This window comes from Tinamus guttatus, unplaced genomic scaffold (genome assembly GCF_059628265.1).
Source record: "Tinamus guttatus ecotype Peru unplaced genomic scaffold, ASM5962826v1 Tinamus_guttatus_pri_ptg000035l, whole genome shotgun sequence".
In the NCBI taxonomy this organism is placed as follows: Eukaryota; Metazoa; Chordata; class Aves; order Tinamiformes; family Tinamidae; genus Tinamus; species Tinamus guttatus.
In genome coordinates, this window is record NW_028288569.1 from 3,836,214 (window position 1) to 3,863,723 (window position 27,510).

At 38.0% G+C, this 27,510-nt stretch overlaps 1 protein-coding gene across 1 annotated transcript; it reads right to left on the minus strand.

Annotated features, from left to right (window-relative positions):
- Positions 1 to 3,614: 3,614 nt before the first annotated feature.
- Positions 3,615 to 27,251, minus strand: LOC104576973 (suppressor of tumorigenicity 14 protein homolog). The gene is made up of 18 exons (XM_088534300.1): positions 27,171 to 27,251; positions 26,727 to 26,895; positions 25,967 to 26,091; positions 24,976 to 25,043; positions 24,069 to 24,244; positions 23,934 to 23,972; positions 22,949 to 23,168; positions 20,836 to 20,975; positions 19,106 to 19,203; positions 17,955 to 18,067; positions 16,983 to 17,116; positions 14,536 to 14,640; positions 13,466 to 13,645; positions 11,297 to 11,416; positions 10,499 to 10,682; positions 8,004 to 8,275; positions 6,312 to 6,448; positions 3,615 to 3,773 (listed from the first exon to the last, which is right to left on the minus strand). Exons 1-18 carry the CDS (start codon positions 27,249 to 27,251, stop codon positions 3,615 to 3,617), a joined length of 2,520 nt encoding a protein of 839 aa, XP_088390426.1.
- Between the last annotated feature and the right edge of the window lie 259 nt (positions 27,252 to 27,510).

The following is a 27,510-nucleotide window of genomic DNA, read 5'->3' on the forward strand; positions in this document are numbered from 1 at the left end:
TAGGAATTGCATAGCTTATGATTTGGCCAGTCTACAAGGAACTTACACTACCTCTGAATACCTCTAATTTTGATCTCCTTGTATAGTCTCCTGAGAAATGCATGCCATGCTATGAATTTTCTCTCTCTGGCTATCATACAACCTAAATCAGATGTCTGGTGCTAAGGAAGCGCTTATACCTATTTGCATCCCACCCAAACGAAGGCAGCCATGGTGTTGAGACCTGACCTGCGCTTGCTTCCCAAATGTGCTTCCTATGATAGCCCGAGTCACTCATGACAGCTTATCAGAGCCAGAGACTATTATTTTCTCTCGCTCCCTTCCTTGCTCTGCCCACCCAGTCTCTTGCATCTTACCACCTCCCATTTCTCCTGTCCCAGCTCCATCCTCAGGGCTCTCCTTGCTCCTCACAGGGCACCTCTCTTCCTCTGGCACACGGTAACTGCCCTCTTGCTCCTTTTCTTACCCCACCACAGAAGAGAACAGAGCTTTTATCCAGTTCCATCCCCAGCCAGCTGAACATCCCCTCACAGCACGACTCCTTCTCCCTGCCAAACACCAAGGATACTTCCCCACCTCTACACCCCTCACCACTATTTTCTTGTTGCGAATCAACTCTGGCTGCCAATGCCTGGCCATTCCCCTGGTGTGCAGATTCCTGACTCAGGTAACACTCATCAAGGCAAAGGCACTCCAAAAAGCTGAGCACAGGGCTTGGTTTCTTTCCGCAAATAAAAAGAAACAAAAATTCCATGTCCCACCTTCGGTTTGGGAGGATCCTTAAAATGACTAAGCATGGAGCCAAGCAGTCATCAAGATCAGAATGGTTCTCCGGATCCTCACGACTTTACTTGGGAAAAATCTTCACTTGCAAAGTCTACCTGCTGGGTTTTTGTACTCCTGCTGGAGATGAGCTCCATTCATTTAATTCCCCCTCTTAGTAACAGAGCTTACCTTCTTATTGACTTCCTATAAAACTGTCTGAAACCAAAGGACTTCTTCTAAGTCAAATGAGTTAATGTTTATAGATCTGCACCCAGCAAAAGCCAAAGTCCATTTACTTCAGCCCTGTTTAGCCATACAAACACCTGAATTTCTTGCCTGAATTGAGATCTTACTGGATGCTTTACTTGAATGTAAACTGACAGACTTCTCACACCTGGAACTGAGAAGCTGTTAAAAATATGGCAAGCTGAGAACTGATCTGAATTTTCTGGTCTATGCTCTTATCTGGAGTAGTACATCACGAAAAAGACATCTCAGGTTTCAACACCAGGAACAGAAACAAACCTTAAATGTGTGTTTTAGTAAGAGAAGCAAACTTTGGTTCAGTTTTACAAAAAGGAAAAAACTCAGAGGTACAAATGTAGCTCTGGATCACTCCTAGGAATTAGGAGTTTCAGAGGCACAATCCAATTAATAAAACAGAGCCACTTTCTTATTCAGCGTTATTTATTAAAAAGGCGCATTTATTAAAAAGAATGACCGAGTAATCTTTAGAGATACTAAAATACCCAAAGAATATAATTTGCATATAGCTCATGCAGTATTGACACAAGCGTTTTTGGGGGAAACTGCCCAATACTAGCTCAAGAAAGGAAAGACAAGTAGTCTCAGTTTCAGATACAGGAATCCTACTGCGTGCATATTAGTGCCATCTCATTCAGTGCCTTTCCCACATGCTGCTAGAAGGCGGGTCTAAAGCTAAGCAAGAATCACATGTTTATATACCACTGGGACAGAAAAAATATACTGTGGGTAGCAAGGGGTAATATTCAAGTTGACAGTTTCTTCTCCTTTTTCTTTTTTTTTTTTTCCTTTCTTTCTTTCCTTTTTTCCCCCTCACTGTAAAGGTGAAACACAAATCCTCCCAAACACTGAGCAGAAGTTTAAGACTGTCTGGGAAGTGCAGATAGATATTCTATTAAAATGAATGCCACCAATCTTAAATCTCATAAATATCCTGGGAAACCTTAAATCATCTAGGCTAGGACTAATCAGCTCTTTAGGAGATCATTTCGTCCATTGATGGATTTATGGATTTACTATTAAAGGAGTGATCCTGACCGAGAGATGGCTGTCGCTTCCTCCAACACTTTCTTTGAGATCAAGGGCTCATTCGAGCATATCTGACCATATATATATATATATATATATAAATTTCTCTCTCAGTGCCAATATGGCCATGCAGTCTAGAAAGAAAGACCTTTCTTCTGGCTAGGAAGAAAGACTGGACAAAAAGGTCTGATCCCAAAACTCTGCTCACTGAAGACCAAGGATGTCAGGAAAAGCAGTGGGAACCCATCAGGAGGCTGTCCATACAGCACACCAGAGCAGGAGCTTGGGAAATACATTTATCACTCATTGCAGACATCAGGCACATTTCTCCCTGGACAGGTCTAGTCATAGATCTCTACTTTAGTCAGGTGAGCATGAAGGTTCTGGCATCATATTAGGGTGCCACCAAGGCATTGGGCTTCTACTGTCACACAGGGACTAAGCTCATACTTGTGTGAAGATGGATGCCTCACAGCACAGGGCCTCTACGATCATTACACACAACTTGAGTACAAGGTGAACCCTCTGCTGTTGGGGTGGGAGGAACAAAGGAAGAAATATGTACTAAAGTCTTGTTGAGACCTGCCTCAAAGTTCTATTTGTAAGAAAACTGCGCCGGCTTTGCATGATTTCACTGAAGTTTAATATTAAGGAATTAACTGAAGTATATATTATTACCACAATCAGCTACATAGATAAATATGTCTATAAAGTCTATAAGGAGACCAGAATATGACAGTTGTGCAAGTTCTTGACATTCTGTTGGAGAATTAGTAATTTGTCAGGTTTTGAAGGAAGCTCTTTTTTTTTTAGAACTTGGTTAAAACATACATAATTTTCAATACATTTGCCTTATACAATTCCCTTTTGCTTAATTAAACTGAGTATTTCCTTCCTCTTATTTAAATATAATTCCAAAGAAACTAAATGATGCTTTTTCAGTCCTTTAAAGAAAGTTTCCTGCACCCTAACATACCGGAGTTAAGTTTTTTATGGTTTTAGAAAATAACAGGAGACAACCCAAAAATCACAGCCCAGAAAGGAAAATTCATGCAATAGCAGCATCACTACAGAATGAACTCACTTCAGTTTTGTGCATTACACTGATAGTACTATTTGTATTTTGAATAAAACAGGTAAGAATCATTCATATTTAGAATCCTGTAACATCATCAAGGGAACATATGTGACTGTATATGGGATATTTATATCCTCATATTTGTCATATGAACACACATACACATGGGGGAAAGGAAGGGAGGAAAGGACAGATCTCAGATGGAATGAAGGAAGAAGGTTGCTAAAGGACAGGTTCTAAACTATATTATTTTGTATTTTTTAGAGGAAGCACTGTTTCTGCTGCTGGGAATAATGAATCCAAACAGCTACGTCCAGGTGAAGAGAAAATGACAATTTCTGTGTCAAAAAAGTGCTTTTTTTTCCCAACAAAGAAACAGCCAATGGCTTTTCTTGTTCTGCTGCCAGAGATGTATTTGATAATTGGCGTAGAAAGCAGCTTCCACAGGGAAGGTTATCTGCATTTTCTCTTCGGCGCATCAGACTGCATTCTGATGAATCCAGTCATAAAGTGCCGTCACCTTCGTGTACACTCCCGGGCGATGGCGCCGAGCACAGCCTTCACCCCAGCTTACAACGCCAGCGAGGTACCAGCTATTTCCCTTTCCTGTGCAAGCCAGAGGACCTCCAGAATCTCCCTAAAATAAAGGATACATTAGCACAACCCCCACCACATAACACAGGAACAAGTGTTAGGTTATTTAGGGACTCTAAAATCCATGCTACACTCTTCCCCAAATTACAGTGTAATATTAGCACCTTATTTCCAGAATGAATGTACCTACCTAGATATTAAGTTCTTTCACCTTGTTTTAATTTATAAGAGCAGCACACTAATCAATATAAAACAACAGCAAGAAGGTAAAGGTGAAAAAGTTACTCGTGATGCATTACAGGATTCATAAACTACCTGATCATAGAGTTCAAGAGAGAGAGGAGATAGGGATAGAAAGTAGGAACTCTGACATCATTTTGCCATAAATTGTTCATATGTTTAAGACAGTACTCTTATAAAGTACTTTAAAATTGAAACAGAAAGTGTCTCTTTTTGCATTCAAGTCTGCCACCTGCCCTCCTCTCTCTCCCTCTCCCCGCCCCGATCCATAAAAAGGCATAATTAAAGCATAATTATATGTTAGCAGTTTCATAATCAACCTGTGGCTACATTCAGGGGAGGAAAGGAAAACAGACTCTAGCAGCATGCATTGGCTTCTCAAAAGAAAATTCAGCTCTGCATACAACAACATGGAAAAGCAAAAGTTGCTATTTATCTCAATCCGCAGGATCCAGAGACATTTGGGTTCACAAATGCTTTGTGACTCTCACTGCTTCAACCTTCTATGCCTTCTGCGAATGGAAGAGTTCACAGACCTGTGAACACTTACACGTACTGCTGATCTCTGCAGATTTTCTTTATGCACATAAGGCAGCCTCCAGGCTGAGTCTGGAGTTTGTTTGTTCTCACCAGTTGAAGTTAATACATGGGAGAGGAACAAGAAATCCACAAACCTATTAAAAAACAAGTCTCTGTCACCCAGCCAAAAGTTGTCTAGGGATAAAGAAAAGTTGCCATAACAATTCCTCCTCTCTCCTTGGCTGCTATCATACTGCTAAATTTAACCATCCAAAAAGCTCTTCTTAAGGCGTCTTCAGAAAGGAGGCTGAATATTCTGGGTGGCCAGGAAGCTCTAGAAGACGGGAGTAGCTGTATGCAGAAAGAGGAAGGATCCTGAACAAAGAAACCATGCAATATCAAGAACATTCCAGAGCGATAAGGAAACCGAGTGTGAAAGTGCCCGTGCTTGATTTCTTACTGTAAGTATCACATCATCTAATGATGAAAAGTGCTTGGAAGCTTCACAAAACTTGTGCAGTACATGAAGAGTTTTCACGTCCACGAAGGAGTGAAACAAATCAGGATGCCCAAAACCCTGAGACTATATTTAGAGAGCTTCCAGAGCACTGTGGGGATCTCCTAAAATGTCACCAGCATCCAGCACCACACAGAAAGTATGCTAGACAGAGAGGGAAAAATAGCACAGTCACTACCAAGATCAAGAAGTTCAAGATGCAGAGGACAGGAACAGAGCAGATTGTGTTGAAAAGTCGTTTGATTAGTATAGAACCTAGCCGAACTGGTTAATATGTCCATCTTTAAACTTAAGGCCATTTCTGAGGCAACACATTTTTTGGAGGAACATCAAGCCTTAGGCATATCACAACACATGTCTTAACAAAACAATTCCAAGGCCTAGGGCTATATACAAACAACATGTTAACAAAAACATTAACTCATGAACCTGATCTTGGAAACTACAGAAGGATCCTATAAGTCTTTTGTTGTGTATTGGAAGGCTGTTTGAGCTATAACCTTGCAAAAATTGTTCTATTATATTAAATCGGCAAAAAATACTCTTAAATAAACTTCTAACAAATTAACACAAACTAAAATCAGTAATGCATTTCTCTCCACCTTAAAAATAATCGGTATAATGACGATGTTTTAGTATAGAAAGTAGATATTCCTCACATGTTTAAACACTGACGAAATACACAGTGGTGTAACAACTGGAAAGGTGAAGGAAAGCAAGATAGTTAAGTATGTCTAAAACTAGTTCCTTATTAACTGTGTGTGCAAACAGATTAGGTCATGCAACTTGTGACACAATGATGTAATCAAGACTTGTTATAATATACATGATTGAATATATGAAACTAATAGAGACAGCATTTCAACTGCCTTTACTGGATTTAGCTTACCTTGCCGTTTGCATTTTTTGCAACTATGCTATTCCTAACATTGTTTTAACATTATATTAACTCCCTCAGAAATAAATGAATCAAGATGAATAGCAAGAATAGCAGATATTCTTCACTTTAGTTCCTTTTATCCTCACATATGTTTTTTAATAGGAAGGTTAAGTTTGGAAAAGAAAAAAAAAAAATCATTTCAACTGATTTTACCCCTCGTCTAGCAAACAAACATTTCGCAGGAGATTCAGACATCATCTGTGCCGAATGTCCATTCCTATTTTGGAGAAATTTATATTCTGATACACTCAAGTCATCCTGATTTATTACTGAGAGGAGGAAAACATAAAAAAAAAACTAACACTGGACGATTTTCCATCAAAAGCAAACATTCTTTCATAATTTCTTCATAAGTCCCCGATTACCTGGCATGCGTCAATGCCACCATCAAGATTCCCAGCACACAGCATACGCGATGTGATCAGATCATCATACAGTTTGTTACAAACACTTTGGTTAATTATTTTCACTCTAGCTTCCTGCAGTGTTTTGGCAAGATGGCCTAGAAAAATATAAGTGTTGCAGAGGTGATAGTAGTAAACATTTTTAACAGAGAAACCATGTGTTGAAACAGAGGAGAATGGCTACAAACTTAAGATGCACCCAACTAATGGCAGAAGAGTAATTCGCCTCCCGTCAATAGCTGCTTGTCCTCAGCTTGAGACTGTAGTCCACACTAGTTCTAAACACAGTTCTATGCACTACCAGGATTGACTTTCTACTAGTCTTTATCCTTGTTAGCTTGTTCTGACAGTCAGAATTAGAGCCACGCGAACTGTAAGCATATTGTGACATTTTATACAATATAACTAGTTTTGAATGCCATTTCAAATTGTGCCCAAAGCTTTTTGTTCTTCCATAGTTTTGACCCAAACACTGCTCAAGTCCTAGTAAAGGAAATGTCTGAATTTGCTCCCATCCTCCCATGTCCTAAAGAAGGAACTGAGGAATGAAGCTGAGAGGTAAACACCACCACCACAAAACAAAAATGTAAGTTGCAAGTGATGATAGGGGCTTGGTTCTGTACTATTGTATGGGCACAAGTTATCATTGTGAGCTAAACATCCCGAGTCATGTTTTGACCTATCAGTGAATATAATCCTCTCAATATCTGCATGTTCAGGAGAACAGGTTGGTTGGTTGGGCATTAGGGTCTGGGACGAGGGGGATGGGGATGAAATAGGCAAGATGAAAATATAGGCGTTTATATGTATCATTATAATGATTTTACTTACGTAATTCTTTTAAAAGCAAGACTGTATAAGAAGGCATAATTTTTAAAGCTATTTGAACTTTATTATGTTATTGCGAGATTATCTTAAATCTGAATTGCCCATTTAAAAGGTTTATTAAGAAAGCCAGAGTTACCATGGTAGATGGCTTCTGATCAAATATGAGCAATTAGATGCAGGGTGGAGACCACCACAATTCTGGGGAGCTGTCTATACCCAAGTCTAAAATCTGGCTTGGGTTTGATGCAGCAATCGGGATGAGGAACCTGTGGACTCTCCCACTGCGCTCCTCCAAATCCACCTGCTCTCCCTGCTTTCCCTCCCCACTGTAGCTGGCTGGTCCAAGCTGTGCAAGCAGAATATTTCACAGGGCATATCAGACAGGCAAAAACTAAACAAGCTACATATTTTTTTGCAGTTATTTCTGCAAACACCCTCATATTGTCAAACTATGTTCTTAACCGTGAAGTCTTTCCTTGCATTAGTTTGAATGCCGTTTTTTCACATTCAAGATGACTTACAATCTATTCCCCAAGCAAAGTGAGCCTTGAGCATAAAAGGGAATACATTTTTGTAAATATATGATGATTTGCTCTTCAACGTCCTGCAAGAGCATCTTTGATTCCCATACAGAGGATGCATATTCACATTTACCTGCTATACAAGCAAACATTCAGAATTCACAGACTAAGAAGACATTTCATAGCTTTTAAAATAACTACCAAGTAAATCACAGGAATTTTCTTTTGTGACTATAATTATTTCATTGTTAGAATTTGAAATTAAGCCAAACTCAGAGGAAATATACGCAGGAAAAGAACATACTGTTTTCTCTTATGGCTCCCCAGCCAGTTACATAGCAGACAGTTCCATAAACAAATACTCTAGAGGTGCTGGGTAAACAAATGGGCTGTACCAGCTCATTGAAGAATACTGGTGTTTCCATTTCCAGCAATGCAATGTCGTAATCTGAGATATATCGGTCATATTGTGGGTGGATAGTAATCTTTTTGATTGATCTCATAGTTACATGATTGTTGTTTTCATTAATGGTATGTAAGCCCATATATGCTCTCCATCCAGAAGGAACAGAGTACCTGTAAAGAGAACTGGTTTAGAACATCCCACTGAAAAGTAAGGCAGTATTGCTTTATTTAGTTTTAATCATTATTCAGTATTTGATGAAAATCATCACAAAATTAATAGTGTAGAACCCTGTTTACGAACACTACTCTTTCCACTAAAACATTTTGATTTTGCATACTATTTTAAAAGAAATAGTCCCTTGGAATATATAAAACCAGTTCCTTGGAATGGTCACTTTTGATCCACCTTCACCCAAAGCAAAAAGCTCTTCACAATACTTCCAGAGCTGGGTTCCATAAAAGTATAATGAAAGCAGAATGAAACAGGCTATATTATTGTAATTACAGAGCAAAAGCTCATGGCTTTTGATGCAGCTCAAATCTACTGTATGGGTTTCTGCTGGCACAAAAAGCATCCATGACTGATTTACCAGAATGCCACAGTATAAAAGCAGGCGTAGGCCAAATTTTAGTCAGGTTGAAAAAGGGAGGTATGGGTGTAAAGGTAAATCACCTGCTCTGACATTCAGTCAGAGGTATTGGCTGAAGCAGAACCAGACTGGGCAACTAGCAGTGGGTTTCTCAGAGATCAGAGATTAGCATGGTTGGAGCTTTCAAGCAGAATTGATGTCCCATTTGCCTTGGGTAAGGGCCAGCAGTGTTGTTAAAGCAGGTCAAGCAGGGTTGGCTGCTCTGATGTAAGTGCCTCAATAGCTCATGTTCATCCTACACTAGCAGTGGGTCTCCAGGATCTTAACCATAACTGTGCTAAGTAACACAGCTATTTTAGCATAACATTACTTTGTGCGTATTCGGTAATTACACTTACTAAATAGGTATTTAGATATACAGATAATCTATTTCTGTATGTCACTATAGTCTTCAAAAATTTACAATCCTAAAAGCAACACTGTAATTACAGTAGGAATAGTTGATTATTCCAAAACTTTCTGACTGCAGCTTTGCAACAGGACTCATTTCAGGAGCAAAACTGCTACACTTTTGATACCAGCATTGAAGCTAAACCATGATGGATTAGGATATACAGCACTGAAAAACATTAGGTCTTCTGTCCTTCATATACATAGCCTAGAGAAAAGAGAGAGAATATCTACTCAGTTCATTTGGGGATATTCTACTCAGATAACAGGGATACATTTACAGCTCAGTAAAAGTGGGATGTAGTCACAGCTCAGGAAAATCCTTTGTGCATGTCCTTTTGCACTGTTTAAAAACTAGATTATATCCTTGACACAAGCACTGTATGCTGTGTCTCCAATATACTAACATCCTTTATTCAGCATAGTTAATTTCTTTTGGATATCAATGTCTTCTACTCCATGCAGCACACTTGATACCGCTAGCAAGTATCAAGTAAGAAACTAGTGTGTAACATTAACACAAGAATATCTGTTTTGTCTTGATGTAAGTGCAGACATATAAAACTTCTTTCAGCTCAAAATCTTATGGGCAATCACATTACAGAAACTGACGTCACATTACATCAGGAAAAATGATGTGTTTGACCAAAAAAAAAAAAAAAAAAAAAAAAAGTATTCTCATTCTCGTTTGACCACATGCAAATATATGGTACATAATTTGGAGTACCAAGTTGCCTTCAACAAAAGTTGAACTACAAATCTTGTCCAATGTATTAACACAGACCTTGCCAAATTTAACCATCTCTTTTAGCTAGAATACAGTCATTGAAATTGAAATGCAAGTTTTTCTATGTACATTAGAATATAACATCATGCTTTGGCAGTCAGAAAAGTGTATTATCAAACTCTGAAATCATCCATTTCTTCCTTCCCATGCATAAATCACATCACAATCCACACTTCTATATACTTTTCTCGGCAACAAAAGGCAATAGATTCTCCTCTTGAAATCTTTGGTTTTAAAATAAGTTTCCTCTAAATTTTCCTAGCAAATCCTTCCTTCTAGAGTGTTTTAGTAACCTGCTATTAACCTACAAGCCTTTCCCTGGCTCAAATGCAGGTTTTACTGGCAATGGAGTTAAAAAGAGTTATTTTGGATACTTGAGACTTTCAAAGACTGCAGAACACAATATTCAGAACTTACATAGTAGTATCATGTCACAGAGCTACACCCTTAATCAGTACTACTACTAGTAATCAGTACTAGTACTACAATTGCTACTACAAACTCTTGAAAGCAACACTGCAAGGTTATTAAATTGCAGTACCCTAAGACAGTGTAGCCTGTCCATACCTTACAGAATCAGAATCCAGAAAGCAATGAGCAGCAGATATGAGCCATCTGTTTGAAATAACAGATGCCCCACATACATGGCCATCTGCTCCCATCTGTAAGCTTGCTTGCCAAGGCCACTTTCCAGGTCTTGCTTCTTTGCCTCCAACAATTCTGTTTTTCTTAAACCACTGTCTTCCACAAGCTAATAGAAATAATTGAATAAAATTGTCAAGAAAAAACACAGAGTTATTTTACATTGTTATGCTTAATATGTAAACTTACATATTAAGGGAGGGGGAGAAGACAACCACCAGTACTTTCTTACTGTGCAATTGGAAGAAAAAGATAAGGACACTTTCCCTTTTTCACTCAATGGGCTGGTAAGCTCACTAGTGATTGCTCACCTTATTTTACAGCTTAATAGAGAGGTTTGTAATTCAAAAAGACAATCAAACACAATGGTAAGCCAGGTTGTTTCTAAAGGTTTACTTAAAATCTTACATCCTTTCACTCTTTATATGCATCTCCTTGGCTATTTGCTTTTCATTCAGCACAAACAAGTGCAAATACTCACCAGTTTAACAACCTGGAAGTGAGCATTACTTGAAATAAATCAGAGACACGAGGAACCAGCGGTTTTAAAATGAGACAGTGAAACATTCGAGTCAGACATTTTCATACAGCTGTTACTAGCAAATTTGTGTTTTAAAAATCACATCTGATTTAATCAATTCTTGATCCACTAATGCGGATCCATCAATCCCTGTGTCAGTCCCCATATCATTAGCTAATTTCTTCAAATCAATGTTACCACACCACAGTTCGTTTCATCAGATCCATCTGCACAATCTCGTATTCCATCGCACTCAGGATTAGGCTTCAGCAGACATTTTCCACTGAGGCACTTGTAAGCATAAGGGGAGCAATTTTTGTAGGCTGGAATGAGAGAGAGACAATACAGTGTCACATGTTTGGAGCCATGGTTTCCAGTGACTAAATGAAATTTGCATATTCCATCTACTCTTCAGTAAACAAGGATGTGGCAAAAGCTGTTCGAAAACACATGTTCCAGCGTGTCTGAAGTCATATTTGGTGCTGGAATAAACTGGTCCTTCAGTACATAATACATTCCACTCTAGTTAAAGACCACAGTAACTTAAGCCTCCATCGGCCATAAAAATAGAGAGCAGAGCTTCCAACTACCCTCTACTCCCTTTTACTTATTTCTAAAATGAAAGGGCTAGACATGTCATGTCAAGTCCATTATTTCACCTCTATCAGCAGTGCTACTGGTGTTACAAATTGTACATCTACACAGCAGATGATCTTCAACTGTCAGGGTTGTTTTTGTCTTTTAAAGGAAACTTGAGCAAATCATTCAAGGGCTTGAAAGCTTCCTCCTAGATGTCTTCAGGTAAGAAGTTCACAATTTACTACATGGAAATCCTGAGAGACCTCAGCTTTGTGCATCCATTATTGTTGATGCATATTATCAGTTGTTTACATTGGCCTCCAAAAAATGGTAGGCACTTTTTTGACAAACAAGGACATGCTGCCAGCTACCTCAAGGCTTTAAGATCCAAAGCAAAGCAAGTGTTACAGGGGCAAAATGCAGCACATCACTGACATGTAGTACCAGCAGTGTTCCTGGCAGTGCAAGAGACCATGCATGCAGCAAGACGCGAAAGTACTAAAATCATTAGGTCTCTTTCGTTTACATTATTTAGAATGGATCCTGTAACAGTACGGGGAAAATTGTTCTTCTTACAGGATCACCCACAAAACGTGGTTAGGTCATCTAACTAAATTCACTCTTACCCCAAATTTTGCTTCGTTAATTTCTGTCACAAGCACTAGTTATACTCTGCACTTTTTTCTTGTTTTTTTTTTTTTTTTTTTTTCACTATTAAGAAATGGGCATTTTGCGCAATGGAAAAAAAAAGCACCTAGAAGTACGAAATTCAGCAGCGGTTCAGGAAGGCCCTCATTCACAATATGGGAATAGCTTATGTGAAGCAGAATGACTCACACTATGGGTCCATATCAATAGAGAACTACATTTCAAAAGTCTTTTTACAAATTAGATAGTACTTAGTCAACAGGACTTAACAGACTATTGAGAAATCAATAGTGTGACCTTTTTGAGTCATTTGGAGGAAGTCTCTAGGGATTTGCATATAACACCAGTAAATCCTTTTCATGTTTGCTATAGTACTGGAATCTGTAATGGTAGAAAGCTTAAATAAGCCACTGATCCTTATTAAGAGAAAAGTGGTTGAGCACGTGTTTTGTCCCAAGATCTGAAGACAAGCTGTGACAACCTGAATCATATCTTTTGTTAAACAGTATAGTGAATAACTGGAAGCTAAACAGCAGCTGCAGGTAGCTAGAAGTGCATTCTGTTATTTTTTTTTCATTCTTTAATTAAATTAGAAAACTAGCTGCTAGATTTTAATGATGTATTTAATTGGATTACTAATCCCTTTAGAGGTACTGTTTGCTTTTCTTACAATTGTCCAAACTAATCATAACTAGAGGCATGAAAACCCAAAGAATTCATGGAAGCTGTATCTTTATTATTATAATGTTCAGACTAGCTGGTTTGTATGCTTAATCATACATGTTCTGGGCAGAACACCCAGAAAATAAACATGCTCGAGAGGTGTCTATTTTCTTTTGCAGGAGGAGAGAGATGGTGTGGGCTGGCCCTTACAGCTAGAAATAGCTACTTGAAGTCTTTTTCAACAAGACTCTTACACTCTTACTGCAAATGTTTTTTTTTTTTAAGGGGAAACAATAAAACAAAAAAAAACACTTAATTTGGATTTTTTTTAATACAAAGTGATTTCAATTTGATTTATAATCAGTGTGTCTACTGGAAAAGTCACAGTTTTAAGAAGGTAGTTTATCCATTGACATGAAAACAAGCATGGTCCTGCTCCGCCTTCTCTGTCTCTTGGAAATTTTACTAACAGATATACTTACAGCAGTCACTTGCACCACTGTCGTCCCCACAGCTGTCACCACCTTTGCAAGTCTTAAACTGATGTTTACACTTCCCATTGCCACAGTTAAGTTGAGGAAGAAAGGGCTGTGAATGCTTTATAATCCAATCAGCTGACTGACAGCCACATACAGCTCTACATAGGCCATCCACCTCCTTGACTTTAATGTGACATCCATAATAGACATGAGTCTACCTTGCTTTTAATGGCCTCGGTAACAATGTGTGGGTTAACAGGGTTACAATACTTTTGGTGAGGCCTTCCCACTGCTTCTGGGAAGATCCTTTCAAACTCCTGTTTTATATCCCAGTGTGACACAACTTTCTGATTTTTTTTTTAAGACAGCTGCATGACACTGTGACTCTCAGTCACTTTGGAGACACCACCATGCTATTTTTTGTCAGAAAAGTGACTTAGGCAATCCACCAGTTTGATCACCTACTTAAGCTGAGATTCTGTCTTTATTGATGGTGTATTATTTTTTCCTCTCATGCTATCTCCAGTTTACCATGATCCATCCATCCTGTTGCGTGCTGTCTTTCCTATTTTTTAAGCATGTATCGTATTCTATTACTTAGATCACTATCAGAAATAATAAAATATCCCATAGCAGATATCGACAGTAAAGATGTCCATGTCATGGAAAATCATTCTCTGGAAACAATTTTCCTAATGTATTCTTCTCACTGCATTTTCCTCACTTCTCCTTTATTTATCCTTACACATCATCTAATTTTACAAAAATTCCGTGTTTGTTATTACTTATCTCCTTGACACTTCTTATTGATACTTATAAATATTTCGGTTTGACTATTTTTTTTCTCTAAGAAGCTGAAATTGAGAAGATTGGTCTAAAATTCCCTTCTCTCTTTCTCTGTGCTCTAGCTTCTGAAGATACACATTGCATGGCCTGTTCTTCAGATTCCTAGCTCTTCACTTACTGCGTTCTTGAAGATAGCCATCAATATTTAGAGATTGTTTCAGCAGGTATTTAAACTTCCTAGGATAAAATGATAACAGAAGGACACAAACAAGAGAAAATTGACTTACCACAATCTAACTCATCGCTACCATCTGAGCAGTCTTTCCAGCCATCACATCGGTTGCTTGAAGGAATGCAAGTTCTATCCGCACATTTAAATTGTTGAGAACAAGCTAGAAAGATTAAAGACTGATCTGTGACAGCATTTCTATTGCCATTAAATTGCTCATTGAGACAGAAATGCCATGCAGCAGTGTAAAAATGGCTATTAAAAGCTAAGGCTATTGTCATTTATAAGTTCAATTGAATGTTAAAAAATGTTGTCTTCACATCATCTGCCAAAGCAGGCAGTATGGATTAAATGAATCAACATTCATTTAAATGACTTAAAAATTTAAATTCACACTAACTGCCTCACTCAAAGGGTTGAAAATGAGTCAGCACAGATGCATAATCACTGCTTAGAGAAAGCGTCTCTAATTTGTTAACATATATTTTATACTTAAGCAACTACAAGGAACAAAAATCATGCACACTTAGAAATTTTCCTGAGTATTACAGATACAAATTACCTGACACTAAAGTGATTTACAAATTCATCTCTGTGTTACTACACTTGAGCTTCTTCTTTTTTGATGTGAATAAATCCTTCATAGAATATTTTTCAAATGTAGTAATTTCATTATGTAACAGCCTTTCGCTTAGAAATTTCTTAAGCAGCTACTTAAAATAACAATTAATCTTGATTCTAAGGTGGTACTTTGAGATCCATCAAAAACATTTGCTCTTTTCCATTCTTCAGATTTGCCAGCAAAAATCAATCCCCAGAATTGGCTTCTACATGTAGATAGGCACGTGGAAGAATAAGTAGGCAAAAGGTTCTATTTTGACCCAGCTTAAGTCAACTTAAATGTTCTTCCTCCCTAACAGCAAAGGCAAATTCACAGCTAAGACTCTTCCTAGTGTAGCGTGAGATACCGATGACCTTCTTTGCCAGCAGGTGCATTGTTGGCAAACTTGATCCAATTTGTCCACCAGGATCCCAGTGCTCATGTGCAAAGCTGCTGTCCAGATGATTGACTCCCAGTGTGTGCTGGTGCCTGGGGTTATTCCCTTCCCAGGTGTGGACAACTTTGCACTTCTCTTTGTTGAACTTTAAGAGGTTCTTGTCTTGCCCATTTCTCCAGCACATTGAGGTCCCTCTAGCTGCCAGCAAAGCCATCTGGTATATCATACAAAACTGCCAGTTTTGTATCACCTGCAAAATTTCTGGGGTTGCACTGTCCTGTTGTCCAAGTCCATTAGGGCTTGACAGTAATTGAACAGTATGAACAGTAATGGCCCCAGTTTTGACCCCTTGGGGATGCCATTAGTCTTCCGGATGGACGTGGTACCACTGGTCACTTTTCAGTTCACCTAAAGATTCGCTTATCTAGTCAATATTTGATTAACCTCTCTAAGGATGTTGTTATAGGAGACAATGTCCAAAGCTCTTCTTTACATTCTTCTGCATGAAATGCTGCATAAAGGTGGCCTCTTGCCACAAAGCCTTTCACAGTGCATCACTGGTCATGAAAGCTATCACTTATATCTGAAAGAAGGCATGAAGCAAGAATTTGTACCAGAGGCTTTAGCATAAGTAAGCGTAAAAAGTATATATACTTTTTTACAAGCAAAATTACACTCAGTCAAATGAGCTGTTGATCTGAGGAAATTTCACAACCAGACTCGATCTCAAAGTCTGTGAGAATTTCAGCTACCTAGAGGATAACTTTAGTGAGCTTAGAAACAGAAAGAGAATGTTTCTAGAAATTAACAAAGATTAGATGTATGCAAAGAATATACTGCAGATGAGTATTTTCTAAGAAAGATATTACAAGCCAGTATATCCGCTTTCTGCAAGCCAACACAGCCACTCTTTTCAAAGCCCCAAAAACATCTACTGCTATTGCAGAAGTGTGAATATTAGGCAGCCAGGCATGGATCTGTAGCATTAGGAAATGCAACACATTCTGGCAAAGAATCTCATTGTCTATTAATGAAAACATAAATCGCTGACTACAGACACACCTTGGTTTGGAATCACTCTGGAAGCTGATTCAGAGTATGAAGAGTTGCGAATTTTAAAAATGATTAAACTTTACTCCTGTCTGTTGAGAGTCCTACGTAGACTCTCTCCAATTGGCCTTGCCAAATGCAAATATTTTGAAATGTTTTAAAGATACTTGCAAACTGTCAAGTAATTGGATCTGTCAAAACTGGAAAACGTCACTTTAATTTCCCATCTTACAGAAGCATTGTGAAAAGTGAGAAATAAAGTACTACCTTCCATAAGTATGGTTTATCTAGTATTTAATGGTTTATTTAGTATTTAATCAGTTAAATACCTAATTACATTCAAAACGTTCCTGTCTTGAAAATAGTTTAAGAAAAAAAGGCATAAGTATGTGGTTGGTTCATTAAACATGTTTTCTCAAAGGTCCTTAAAAATGAAAGTACATACAGATTCACTTACACTCTGTGTGACTGAAAGCTTTGTATTCAATATAAAACCCTCTGTGGGTGACTAGTTCATCTGAATGGAAGTTGATTGCAACAGAGGAGACATATTCTTTATTTCTGTTGCTTTCTGAAATAGTTTTGCAGTATCTGGCAAGGAAAAAATAATAAAAAGAAAAAATCAATTAATTTCTAACAAAACTGACCATTGCCACCCAGCTACCTTTCCTATTACTGCAGCGTACCAATGCCAAAAAGCTCTAAAGTACTACAACAAAGATGGGCTATTCTTAGTGTAAAAGCTTTCCAGCTTTAACAGAAGTATTAGAAAACTCAGTTACAGAAGTTCTCTACTGCCATCCTCCCTTCACACACTTAAAACCTTCCCCCCCAGCAACTTTTCTGGGACCAGCAGACTCTTAAAAAAACAGCAAGAGAATCAGCATCACAATCGAGCATTTAAATACAAATCACTTTTAAACATCCTTGATTTAAGATTTCCTATTTGGATTTACAAAACCCTGATTTGGGTTAACCAAAAGGTTAAAAATCCAGCAATTACATCACGCACCCAACAGCTGTCACCAACTTTCATATGCTCCTTCCTAGAGACAAATCACTCTGAATACTTCTTTTTACACACATTGCCAACTGCCCTGTTTCCTGAAAACAAGACCAGAATCAGGAATTCACATCTCCACAGCAGCTGTGTAAAATCCTGCAGTCTTCTATGTCATTGCACTTAAGGAAAGCAACAGAAGAAATATTTATCCCTGAAGAAAAAGCAGGATGGTTAAGATGATGACAAATGTTTGGTAGTAAAGCAGGATTAAGAATATTATTCTGCTGAAATTTGGTGGAAGTATGACATTTTGCTCGCTGAAATACATCTTTCTAGGCTGGAAGTGGCAAGATTTTTTAAGAACAGTATGTATTTCAGAATAACAAACACAAGTTAATATGTCAGAAAATAGTGTATTTGACTCACCTAATTCCATCAATTTCTAACCAGTCCTTGTCACATTTACTGGACCCTGGAGACTTCTCTTGAATTTGTATTGAAAGGATTTTTAAGGACAGTTTGTAGCCAGGCAATGGTGCCTAAAAGTGAAAAGATAAATATCACACCATACACAACCACAAAATGAAAAGTCCTATGCTCCTGAGGTGGTAAAACTTATTTTACTGATTATTAAATTCAAAGCATCTGTGAAAATCCCCAAACTTTGCCATTCCAAGTGTGTATAGAAATCTTTTTGGATATACTTTTCCCTTGCAGACTGTGACAGATAAAGGAGCATAAATCTTCTTGCAGCCAGCCCAAAGCTCCATATCCTAGATCCACGCTATATTTCTTCTGCCAGGTGGTAGATCACAGAAGTGATTTAAGACACCTAGGGCAGCTGGCCACACAACTGCACTAGCTCTTCATGCTCTGGAAGCCCAAATGAGCACTGTGCTTTAGAAAGCCTTCCTTTACATTCCTGCATAGACATAATAGTTATATGACGCTTATGAGCTGCTAATAATTTTAATTGAGCAGGTGAAAGGTAGAGACTGCTGCAGTCTCACAGACATTCCTTTTTCCAAGGAAAGTCAAAAAAAGCAGTGAAATGTTTAACAGAGCAACAGGCAAACAGAAATTTGGTGGCAACCATAAATAGGATTCCAGATAAGAGCTGGCTTCCAACAGCTGAGGACTTTCTGGAAATTCAGAGTTGAATTCGTGAGCCAGAAAAAGTCCTCTTTTTGCTGAGTTGAGGGAGACTGAGTATGATACACTAGGATACATGATATGCTTCCATTTTCCTCTTTCTACCATAGAGGTAAAGCCATGGCTATTAATCACTCACTGGGCTGTTAGCAACTGTCATCATATGCAGCACTTTTTTTGTGTCATGAATTCTGTCTTTTAGAAAGAAACTGGTAGTCCTCCCTTACCACAGCCTTTTGCCCTTCGCATAAAACAGGAGGAAAACAGAGTACCTGAGAACAAGTCAAGTGCAGTGGTCTCGGTATGCTTCCCATCTCATTTTTTCCCCATACCGAAAGACATTTCTCCCAGGTTAGCTTCAATACCACATAAAGCAAAGCACTTCACAAACATCACAGCTACTCCTAAGAGTTCCCAGGACTTACTTGGATGATCCAGCTGCAGTCGATGTTTGGTGGGTAGTAACTTGGGTAATAAGGAGAACTCAGTGTACCATTCCAGGAGATAAAATGCCCGCCGCACACTGGGAGAGAAATACATCAGCAAGGAACACAATTACCTCCACTGGGCTAAAGTTGGAGAGTTTATTTCACTTGTTAGGCTCCTTCCCTGTGCACAGGGTTAGAAGAATCATGACACTATTACACTCAGTTTTTGCCCATCTTAACAGAGAAGCATGCGAACTTCTACTTCCTCATCACTCGGAAGTTTTGGATCAAACATAAGTGGTGTTTTTAGAAAACCCTTCTTTTACAGTAAATGGAAAAAGAAAAAAAAGAAAAAAACAGAAAAAAAAAAAAGAGTGAACCCTGCAACTGGAGTAGGTTTTTTTTTTCTCCAAGATGGAGTGAAACCACATCCAATGGACTGAAACCTACAACTAGTTTTATGCAAACCAGGAAATCTGTGTGTCAATTTTCAATCTGAAAATGCATGTCACATTTGGGCAATTATCTTTGAGGCTTTATTTTTTATCAAGAACTTTCCTAGACATCCAGTGCTTACTGCTTTTGGTTTCTTTTAGGTAAGACAGTAGATACAAACATGAAATACAAATAATAACAATTCTGAATATTTTGCCTTATTTTTTATACCAAAACTGGACTTTCAGAGTTCTGAATACCAATGCTCAGAGTGGTGAAGGAAGTTTAATTTGTAATGTGCATTACATAAGTATTTTTTTAAACAGTATTCATAAAGGCATACTGTGAAATGTGCAAACCTTGAAAAAGGTTTGTTTTCTATAATCTATCCCCTATTTGTTTCACAGGTTAAAAAATTCTTCATTTTTTCAATTTTCCCTCAGTTAGAGAGGGAAAAAATACATCTTACCAAAGAAGTGTGGGTAATTTTTCCACTTCTGAAGCTTTGAAATCGAGCAAAATATTACAGTTTTTTTATAATTCAAAATATTTCAATAATTGTCCACGACTCTTGTAAAACTCATAGTATCCGCTATGCTTGGAATATAGCGCCTTGGTCCTGAATCTGCTGGATTTCTTGCGGTCAGTTAAATTGTGCAGCTCCTTTAAGAAGGTGATCAAAGACTTAGAAGTAACTTTTTTTATCCCATTATACAATTTTCATGAAATATGTCATCCCTGAGCTTGAGAAAGATTGCCAAACCTGATACAAGTGCTGCTCTTAGAATGGGGCTGGATACGTGCCAAAAATCTATCTGGCTGGTTGCTCTGCTGCTAATATTTGTGGGTTATTTATGCAGTAAGAGCAATCTCTGAAAAAGATGGCTTTGGGCAGTCATCAAGAAAAGAGAAATTCTGCCAAAGATAATGGTATTATTTATTGAGTTCCCTGACATATCTTTTAAGTGGATTTTCCCCCAGTATTAACTGTTTTTGAGGCAAAAGGAAGAATAGAATCATAGAATGCTTAAGGTTGGAAGGGACCTCTAGAGATCATCTAGTCCAACCCCCTGCACACGCAGGGACACCCAGAGCACGTGGCACAGGACTTCAAACCCGCGTCCAAGCGGGTTTTGAAGATCTCCAGAGAAGGAGACTCCACAACCTCCCTGGGCAGCCTGTTCCAGGGCTCTGTCACCCTCACTGTTAAGAAATTTTTCCTTAAGTTCATGTGGAACTTTTGTTTCCATAAGCATGCTTACATCAGGCACTTGTTTCTATTCATCACTTACTGATTTTAGGAATGGCTTGAAAGTGAGCTTTTAGTATGCTCCCTTCTTCTCTTCGGTGCAGTGAAAAGGTAAGCAACATTACGTTACTCGATGAAGTTAAACGTACACCAGGAGTAGTCCAGGCCACAGGCCCACACCATCTGAAATATCACAAACTTTGCATAAGAAGACATTTTCCATATTCCAGTCAGAGAATATGAGAAACTGGACTGGAATGACACTGATCTGGTCATCTCCATTTCACAAGTATTCCTCTGACTACCATTTCCCTTTTATTCTTTCAATCAATTGATACGACCTGAGATGCTTGCTAGACTCTCCCAGTCTCGGAGTTGAATTATTCAGGGTAAACATTAGGAATATTCTGACTAACAAGTACTCTGAATTTTCAGGCCTTTATAAACATTGGAAAGGCAGGGCCAGATGAGGCCACTTAAGTCTTAAGCAGTGGATAGCACCGAGCAGATCCGTGCTGCAGCTCATCCTGCACCTTGCATCTTTGTGCAACTAGTCCAAAACACTTGCTATCTGTTAGCACTGAGTTGGGTTTCATGTAGCTGACAGCAGGATCTTTCAGAACAGGCTGCCAAGAACAAGAGATGGGGAACCCGACCCATGGCAACTATTTTGTCTTCTTTTGTTTAAATAGTGAGCTGTTAATTTATAACCTGAAACTTGAAAACTTATTATCTCTTGTATTTTGAGACACTATTGCTTATATATGTAAAAAAATTCTTATACCGATTCCACTTTGAAACCCACAACATAATTTGGATATTTTTTCATTCACAAATCTTTCAATTTACAAACCTATGTGTGAAAAATCTAATAATTTACTGTTATGCACAGCGACTAAGTGCATTTTCATCACAACACTGCATCAAGCCCTTTGACAGTGTTATCTCTTGTCACTGAGGTCCAATAGCGGCAGTATTAAACATAAGTTTTACAACTTCGTCTCAACAGTCCTCTCAAGCTTTTGGCAGGGTACTCTGTTTCCACTTTAAGACACATTAAGTAAGGATTTGTGAATTGCCATCTATTTTTTAGTCATTATAGTATTCTTTTGTTGTGATACTTGTCAAACCTTTCATAAAATTAACAATCTGAGTCCCATCTCCACTGCCATGTAGAAATATTTCAGAACTATGATCTTCTTAGATCCCCTTATTTTCCAGCTGTACCTTTTGCCACAGTATCTTCAGAAAAGGGAGACAAGTATATGTGAGAAGACCTGCCTGCATGAGACATCTCATCTTATGGTATATCTCAATCTCAGCTCATTTTTTCCTCAGTATTTGTAGTGGAATGCTTTATTACTCCAGTCTGAAAGAAACTGTGATAATGATTTGAAGCACCATTTGTGATCCAAGGACCAAACGTTGGGAAATGAGGGGACATAAGCTGTCTTCTCAAGGTAATTAATGGTAGTTCTCCTTTAGATCATGTAATAAAACTAGCAAACCTTTATCCTCATAGCCACATGAAACACACCTTCCATTTGGGTAAAATATTATAGTACACACATACAATTTCTGGAAAAGACCAACCAATTTCCTTTGTTAAGGGAACACAGACAACGTATAGAAATTCCTGTCCATTATGAAGCATAGATTCTGTCTTCACTCCAAGCCTGGCCTTTTGACAGTTTGTCTTCAACAAGAAGCCCTAAAGGCCTTGTTGCCTCAGGAGAGAGATGAAAATCTGGAGAGGAACCCGAGCAGTGAGCTTTCTGTAGACACAGAGTTGTTACAATAATTTGTTTATGACTTCACCATTATAAAACATCTTTTCTAAAAGTAATGAAATAAAAAAAAATAAAACTGTATCTTTTTGAGTTGTAACACTACTGGTGTAAAATCAAATACAGCACAAAAATGAGTTGTATTGTAAAGTAAAACCATAGGAATTCATAATTCATTGTAGGAGGAAATAATGTGGAAGATCTCTTCACTGCTTTATACAAGATTTTTATTTAAATTTTATTTGAAATTCCCTACATGTTGGGACTCTGTTTGATATCAATTTTTGTACACTAGATTTTCAGAGTTTCTTTGCAACTCAGGAAAACATCTTTTTTTTTTTTTTTTTTTTTTTTTCTGTGCTATCATACCTTGTAATGATCTTGTTCTGCAGAGGAAGAAGGAAATCGTATGCTGACAACTGGTGTGAAGCACAGCTCCCTGGAGTGACACCACGCAAAGTACCAACTACCAGTCTCACCACATAGTTAGAAGGAACTCGCAACCTCCACTGATAAAAAGACTTCTTGGGATTCACCAGAGTTAGAGTCCTGTTGTTACCTGGCTTGGCATACAGGTCAAAGGATACTGCTATACAGAAAAAGCTAGATCAGTGGCTGAATAAATGTCAGTTAAAGTAAATAAATAAAATTAGTGGGGAAAATTTCAGAAAGTGTGGCAATAATCTCCTACCTATTAATCTACTTCTGGATGACCCTAGTCTCCTCTTACTCTTGTTAGCTGTGCCAACTTCCCCCGACAGGATCAAGTGCGTCCTCTTGCTCCCGCTCTGGCTGAGGTGGCCCAACACCACCCCGTCACTATGGGCTCATCACATGCTCAACAGGGAGAAGTGAACTTGGCTACAGCTGCCACCAGCTCTGTCTCTGCCATTTTCCCTTTGCCTCTCTACATGCAATGAAAATAAATACTCAGCATGTGACTATACAGCTTTGAGAGGTACTCAGTACGAGAAACCCAAATAAGCTGATATTCTACAGTACCTAACCAATCACTAACTACTACTCACCAAAATTCTCTAGCTACAAGGCAAATAAACCATGTATGATTTTGCATACTGGCATTTCTTTTTTAAAGATGCCACAGAAAGGAGATATGTTTCTCACTGAAAAATAATAAGAACTGTTCAACTTCAACCAATCAAGGTAAAACATAGAATAAAAGCTATAAGGCATTTTCATTGCAGTCATTATATGGAGTCTAGGCCATGCACAGCCTTAGTCTGGTTTGGTTCTTAGGCCTTACAGAAATATGAATAATTGAGGAACTGCAATTTTTATGTTACAGGAGTATTTTTTTCCAGAGCGATAGTCTTTGAAATTGCAGAATAGTTACCTGATTTTAGCATGACATCATATTCCATGGAATCTGAAACTGAAATTTAATAACTGTCAGCTACACAAGTCAAAGACACAAACTGGAAAAAGAAAAATAGACAGAAGAGGTATTAAACGACAGGTACATTGTTACCAAAAAGCTCTATCATAATGAGATCAAAATCTTCCTCTCCAGAGCTGTACTTGTGACATGCTTTATTACTACCAATCAGTTTTTGTTGCTTTGAGCTTAAATTAAGAGAATCGACCACATCTTGTGGCGCCCTGAATGTATCCCAATAATAAGCTCGAAGTCCAGACTCTCCTTCACTGTGGAAGAAAAAAACTCATATCATAAATACACTCTAACTAACAATGGACATATCTATATTTTTGGTTTCTACAGCATAATAGACAGCTGCACTGCTGTTCAGAGAATTGCAGCTGAACACAAGGGCAAAAAGATCTCCTGTTTCAGAACTGGCTTTTATAAACAGTAGAGAGATTCTCAAAAAGCACAATGAGATAGAAAACCACATTTCATAGTTTTTTTTTTTTTTAATTTAAAGCTTCACAGTGTATGATAATACAGTTTTAAGCCCATAGTTTGGTAGTAGAACATTTCAGACTGTTTCTGTTGAGATAATAAGTTTTCTGTACAGGCATACAATGTAATTTTCAAATGATTCAAGGAGACAGTCCATCACGCTCCTCCTTTCAAAACGGCCTATGGACTGATCTTTCAGGAGTTTTCAGGGATTTTTATGACAGGAATATCCACCTGCTCAGTGTATTTAGATTCCTTAGCAGGAGCCTGAGAATACGGCCCAACCCCAAATTATAGTTCTGAATGTTAATTTGAGACGTTAAAAGGGAAATTTAAATAGGCAAAACCAAAGCAAGTTTCTGCCAAGTGGTACAGAAAAAATGCTACTGAACTGTGGTTTCAAAATCAGAAGCAGATCAACAGATTCTCTTAAATAACGAATTTATAATACACTAAAAAGATGAGCCTAAATTCAATAATTCTAATTTAAATTACATGCTTGAAAAGAACCTACCTGAAAGCAGCCACTACAGACTTCAAGTAATATTTTCCCAAAGTGGACGACTTGTATAACTCTGCAAACTGACAGTCAAATAATTGCAAAAAAGATGTAGAGTGATGTTGTAGTGTCAATACAATCTCTCATGATATGCAAGTAATTGTACTATTTTTCCCCTATCTCCTTACCCGTATCCTACAAACATCACCAAACATTTTCACAGAATGTGCCAGGTATGATAAATGTGTATATATTTTCCTTACAGTTTTTTTTCAATCACATTATATTTAGAAAACATTGTGATAGCTCTTGATGATTAGCCAAGAAAATGTTCATAAATAGGTTCGTATTTTTATAGTCTTCATATACTTTGGTTACGTAAATCGTGGCAAATTTCTGCCACATAATCTAGACACGGGCAGCTTGTGTTGGTTGTGCACAAAGCAGCTTTGAGAGAGTAGATTAGCTCCGTTAGGAAATACAGCCTAACAGAAGTGCTTTGTGTTTAAGACTTCTGTTCACCTCTATCGAGGAAACAGTATCGATCTCACAAATACGGACATGAGAAGTGCAAGAAAGCAGGCATTGCCGGGGGAGTAAAACAAAATAAGTCTTATGCCTTGAATTTAGACTGTAATTAAAAACCCCACATCAAAAGAATAATCTAGCAGGGAAGAGAGAACAAAGTAAAATAAACCAAAAGAAAAGAGCACAGTGCTAACTCTTTTAATGAGAATAACCTTAAAATTCACAGGTTTTGTTATCTAGGAAATACTGACCTTCGTGTGAGACTCAGCTGTAGCTGTGTAGCTACAATGCTAAAGTTATGCAACAAGTAAAATGCCTTCCAGCTACTTGATAGCTCTAAATTTATTATTTTGGGAGAAAAAAAAATGTTTTTTTTAAAAAAAAAAGTAAAAACAAAAACTGGAGTCTTCTCCTCAAACCCAATCTGAATTTGCAACAAATACTTTTAAATTCTTGCTATACTTATGTGGGAACTTACAGAATTTTGGATTGCTTCCGCTTGCAGGAGGAATTTCTGGGACTTTGGATTAGAGAGGTCATTTGTATATGTCAAATTAGGAATTTCTACACTTCCACCAATATATATAACAGAAAAAGGTGATGCTGAGAAAAGAAAAAAAAAGGACTAGGAATTAGCATACATAATAATATTACAGAAAAACTTCCAGAACAAGAAGCTTGCAGAAGTGTGTATTTGTCCTTGATGTAAGCAGGAATTAGTTCTTAAAAGAAACACTGAATAATATTGAGAGTGCTGAGTAAATTCCACTGCTAGAACAATGCCCAGAAGAATAAGCTATTTGGAAATGAATGAGGTACAAGAAATGCAGAGACATTTCTACTAATAGGTCTTAACTGTTAAGCTTCCTTTTCGTTTCCTTTCCTAGAAAGGTAGGATTTTAAAGACCATGAGTTGAGTTTTAGGAAGAAGCACTCAAAAAGTTAAGTATCCGTTCTGTACTGAAAAAGTGAATAAGACAGTTCATATGCATTCTTGAGAAATATTACAGATAATAGCATTCACAAATAGAGACAAAAAATACAGATACCAACACATATCTTCAACATGCAACCGTCAGCTGCTAATTACTGTGCATTTTATTTGCCTTAGCAAGGACATTAAGAAGGGAAAGTGAGCAGTTTATATATTCATTACGTACTTAACTGCTTAGTAGAGTTTACTGAGCTTATCATTCACATAGCGCAAAATCCCATGCATACCATGATCAAGAACTTACCAAATGAATACTGCAGGACCAGCACAATTACTGTAACTATTAAAGAAATCACAGGTAATACTCCTAGAAACCACCTTTTGCAGAAATGCAAACTTGTCCATTTGAGGAAACGATACTTCTGACACACATCTTCTTGGTAAGGCTGACTACAGCGAAGATGTGGACTTTCCTAAGGCAAAATAGTATCATAGTTCACTACTATTGTCTTTATAATCTTTAAAGAGGTTTGAACTAACATACATATTCCATGTTACCATGCTTTCTCACATGTGAAACACATGTATTTCTAGGTCACTCATTTATGATATGCATTTTAAGTAATATGAGGAAAAAAAAAAACACACACACACTACTGCTTGAGGTAGAAGTGATTTGCACGTGAATAACTGCAGAGAAAGATCACGTACTGTGTTTCTGCCATAAATCTCAGTGGTTGTCTCTTACCTGTCCAGCCGCCTGCTCAGCATGGTAGGGAGCTGCTATGCTGTACACGGAAACCTGTCCGGAGGGGAAAGCCCGTATCATCATGTCTTGACAAACGTCTCCGAACAGGGCTACTAACAAAACCCTAGATGAACCTCATTTCCCAAGCATAACCCAGAAGAGCTGCCCTCCTCCCCAGCTCTGCCCGTCCCTAGGCTTCCCCCAGGCTTCTCCCATTTCACCTTTGCCATAACGCTTAAAGCAGGAGCCGGCTGACTTGCAATCAAAGGAGGTGGCGAGGCAAAGTCAGCACCACTGTAACTCTTTGTTTTCCTAACTGGCTAAAGAGAATATGGATCTC